Source organism: Propithecus coquereli, unplaced genomic scaffold, assembly GCF_000956105.1.
Source record: "Propithecus coquereli isolate 6110/MARCELLA unplaced genomic scaffold, Pcoq_1.0 Scaffold677, whole genome shotgun sequence".
Classification (NCBI taxonomy): domain Eukaryota; kingdom Metazoa; phylum Chordata; class Mammalia; order Primates; family Indriidae; genus Propithecus; species Propithecus coquereli.
This window is the reverse complement of record NW_012152807.1, coordinates 377712-381335: the sequence shown is the minus strand read 5'-3', so window position 1 is coordinate 381335 and position 3624 is coordinate 377712. Positions and strand designations below refer to the sequence as shown.

Here is a 3624-nt window from a genome sequence, read left to right as displayed (position 1 = left end):
GCCCAGCCTCCTCTTCCTTCTTTAGTAACTTCTTTTCAAGATGTTTTGCCAGCTTCTCTCTTCCCTCTACCTATTAAATATTGGAATTGTGGCCTTCTCTTGAATCCTCTTTTTCTCTCACTTGACAGTCTACCCTGAATGAAGATGGGCTGTGTAGTAAGTATGGCTGTCCAGCTGCTGCAGTGCCACATGTTGAAGAGACTATTCCTTCTCTGTTGAATGGTCTTGGCACCACTGTTGAAGATCAGTTGGCCACAGATGCTGGGTTCATGTTTGAACCTCAATTCTATTCTGCTATTCTGTATTTTTATCTTCATACTGGTACCATACTGTTTGGATTACTATAAATTTGTACTAAGTTTTGAAATTGAGAAATGTAAATCCTCTAACTTTGTTTTTCTTTGTTAATATTGTTTTGGCAATTCAGGGCTCCTTGCAATGTGAATTTGACAAATGTTTTTTTCATTTCTGAAAAAAAGGTCAATGGCCATTCTTTATAAATTTGTTTAAGTGGAATAGTTGTATACTTCTTAGTATGATAAAAGTCAGGATCATGCTTAAAAGAGGAATAATAGAAATATTTTCATTAAGCTCAGGAACAAAATAAGGATATCTCTTTATCATTTTCATTATGTATCATTGTTCTAGTCTAGAAGTACTACACAATTAGAAAAAAGAAAGCAAACATAAAAATTGAAAAAAAGAGGTAAAAATTAACCCCGTTGGCAGCTAATATGATTGCATACATGAAAAACCCAGGAGAAAACTTATACTATAGTAACAGTAAATGGCAAGAAAAAATTATTATACAGAAATTAATGGCTTTCATATACACGAAACTAATACAGAATATATAATAGAGGAAATATTTACAACAGCAACAGAAAAATTAACACACCTAGAAATAAATATGAGAAGAAATGTGAAAGAACTGTATGGTTAAATAAAGTATAGAATACTCATACATACAGTACAGTGGTGAAAAAGACTGGAATGGTTTCCCTGATGTATAGTTAAGTGAAAAAAAATTTAAGTACAGAACAGTCTGTTAGACTATCATTTGTGTAAAGTGGAGGGGAATATATATACACACATAAACAGATCTTATATTTACATATGCACAAAAATTCATTGGAAGTAAATACAAGCTGCTAATGCCAATTATCTATGGTGAAAGGAACGGGTCCAGAAGGGAAGGAAGATTTTTCCAGACATCTTGCATTGTTTTTAAGCTTTGAATTGTATAAATGTTATCTATTTAAACACACACACACACACACACACACACACACACATATATTTTAATAAACTGGGACAGAAAAAAAACAGCTATAAAATGATGGAATGTGGAAAAGGAGAGAGAGAATGCAAATTCACCCAGAAGACCACTTTTGAATTTTCCTTCTGCTTTCATTCCTACCTAAAATTGGATTATGGACTCTGAATTCAGCTATATTGTTAACCCTGCTCTACATAACAACAACAGATATATATGAATATGATAAAGTTGACGTGGCTGGTCTGCAATGCAAACCAGCTTAAACAGGATACAAGCTGAGGGTTCCAGTTTAACACTTACGTATCTGATGCCCTTGCCAGGAGCTGTTGTAAGCAGCCTAATGCTTTTAATCGTCATAAAATATTTAAGTAGATACTATTGATACTATACATGTATTTTACACATATGAAAATTGAGGCAAAAGGATGTTAAGTTCCCTAAGGACACAAAGCTATTCAATGTTGTAGCTGGAATTTGAATCCAGGCAGTCTGGTTTCCAGCTTCATGCTCTTAACCACTGCCCACATGTAAACTATAACTGGATTTCTAATTAAAGACTACAGTTGGTCTACCTCTTATGGACAGCTGCATTTCTCGTTAGCAAATCTTTTTATTGGAAGTGTGTTATGTGCATGCTTGTATTTTTAAAAATACACTGTTATTAGACTCTTTTCAGTAAAATGCATGCACTTGTAGTGGAATACCAATAGCACTTACACTCAAGCATTTTACTGTTAAGGTGTCCATTCTGATACAATTTCCAGTACCACAGTCGATTTAATTCATAGTTTGCAATTACAAGGTGAGAATGTTGAGGCTCAGAAGTGGTTTATGCCTGCACAGAACTCTGAGAAACAGACGATCAAGGACACGATAATTTTGCAAAATAAATGGTTGAAAATCTGGAGGGTTATAACCCTTTCTTCCATCATTTGAGAGATAATTTTATTTATTTGAGTTTGTGTTTTGGTTTTTTAGAAATGTCATATCAAATTATATTCATATTTTTATTTTGTTTTAGGATTTCATCAAGGGTCTTTCCATTTTGCTCCGGGGGACAGTACAAGAAAAACTCAACTGGGCATTTAATTTGTATGACATAAATAAAGATGGCTACATCACTAAAGAGGTAAGAAATGCCTCACCAACACAGTTATCATTTGGACCATTTTTATTTCTTGACTTTAAAATATTAAACAATTGCAATTAATTTGAAAACAGTTTTATCAGGGAATCTAAAATATTTTATGTGGTGGTGGATGAGAGATGTATTATAATAAAAAATTTGGAATGGATAGGGATTTATCCATTTATGGTGAATCTCCAAAGTAAATATATTAACACATAAGGATCACACCCTTGTTTCCCAATGGCATCTTAATAAATACTGTGAATGGAATAAAGACTGTGATTGGAATAAGATGGAAAGAAAATGTATCCAAACCATGTTTGATATTTGGCCTGAAACCTTTTCCCCACCCAATATCATGTAATCCATAAGGAAATGCAATTTTTATAATCATATGGATTATGGAATGACCTGATGGGGAATGGTGGGGTCTCCAAATACACTTTGAGGCAGACTATCCAAGAAGAAATGCTTACATACCAAATTAAGACACTCATATCCATAGTTTATCAAACCAATTAAAAACACAGTGAGAAGCAAAGGAAAAGGGATGGGGTACATTAACCACGCCTATGACAGAGTGCAAGTGGGGTTGAAAGACCACACTCCCTGGGCATGTTCAATGGTCCCGTGCCCTGTCTTTCTCTCTGCCTCACTGATCTTCTCTGGAGTTGAGTTTTGAGCAAGGGGCCTCACAGACAAAACGTGCCAATGGCCAATGACATGAACTTGCTCTATGGGAAAGACACAGGGACAAGTGTGCCTGGTGCATAAGTCATCATGGGTTTTATTTGTGTTTCTTGAACAGAGGACAGATGGGACCAGAATGGGTGTTATCAGTGGGTGCCATATTAAGACCTCATGACTATTGTGGTGACGTGTGTGGAGCATATTGTGACTAGTGATTCCTGTGTATTTTGTACACCGTGAATATTTGTTACCCAGGTGCCTCAAGAATATTAAGTACTCTTGGTCCTTTGATTTCTTTCTATCTCATGAGTTCTATGTCTAACAAACTTCTTCCTACTTATTTATACTCAAAACATCTTAAAAGATGTTTTGGAAACTACAAACTACCTTATCATTTATAACAGAATTAAACACTCTAAAACTAAATATGTATTAGATCTTCATTATCAACCTGACCCAGACTTTTTATATGAAATAAATGTGAAACAAATCTGAATATCTAAGTAATTATTAATAGATATTATTT

General features: G+C 34.4%; 1 protein-coding gene across 2 annotated transcripts in view; it reads left to right on the top strand.

Annotated features, from left to right (window-relative positions):
• The window catches only part of KCNIP4 (Kv channel interacting protein 4), a 239841-nt gene that overhangs the window by 231427 nt on the left and 4790 nt on the right, over positions 1-3624 (top strand). For both annotated transcript variants that reach the window (XM_012660758.1, XM_012660760.1), the window contains exon 5: positions 2301-2408. In XM_012660758.1, coding sequence (XP_012516212.1) covers positions 2301-2408 — 108 coding nt within the window. The remainder of the gene's footprint in view (positions 1-2300; positions 2409-3624) is intronic.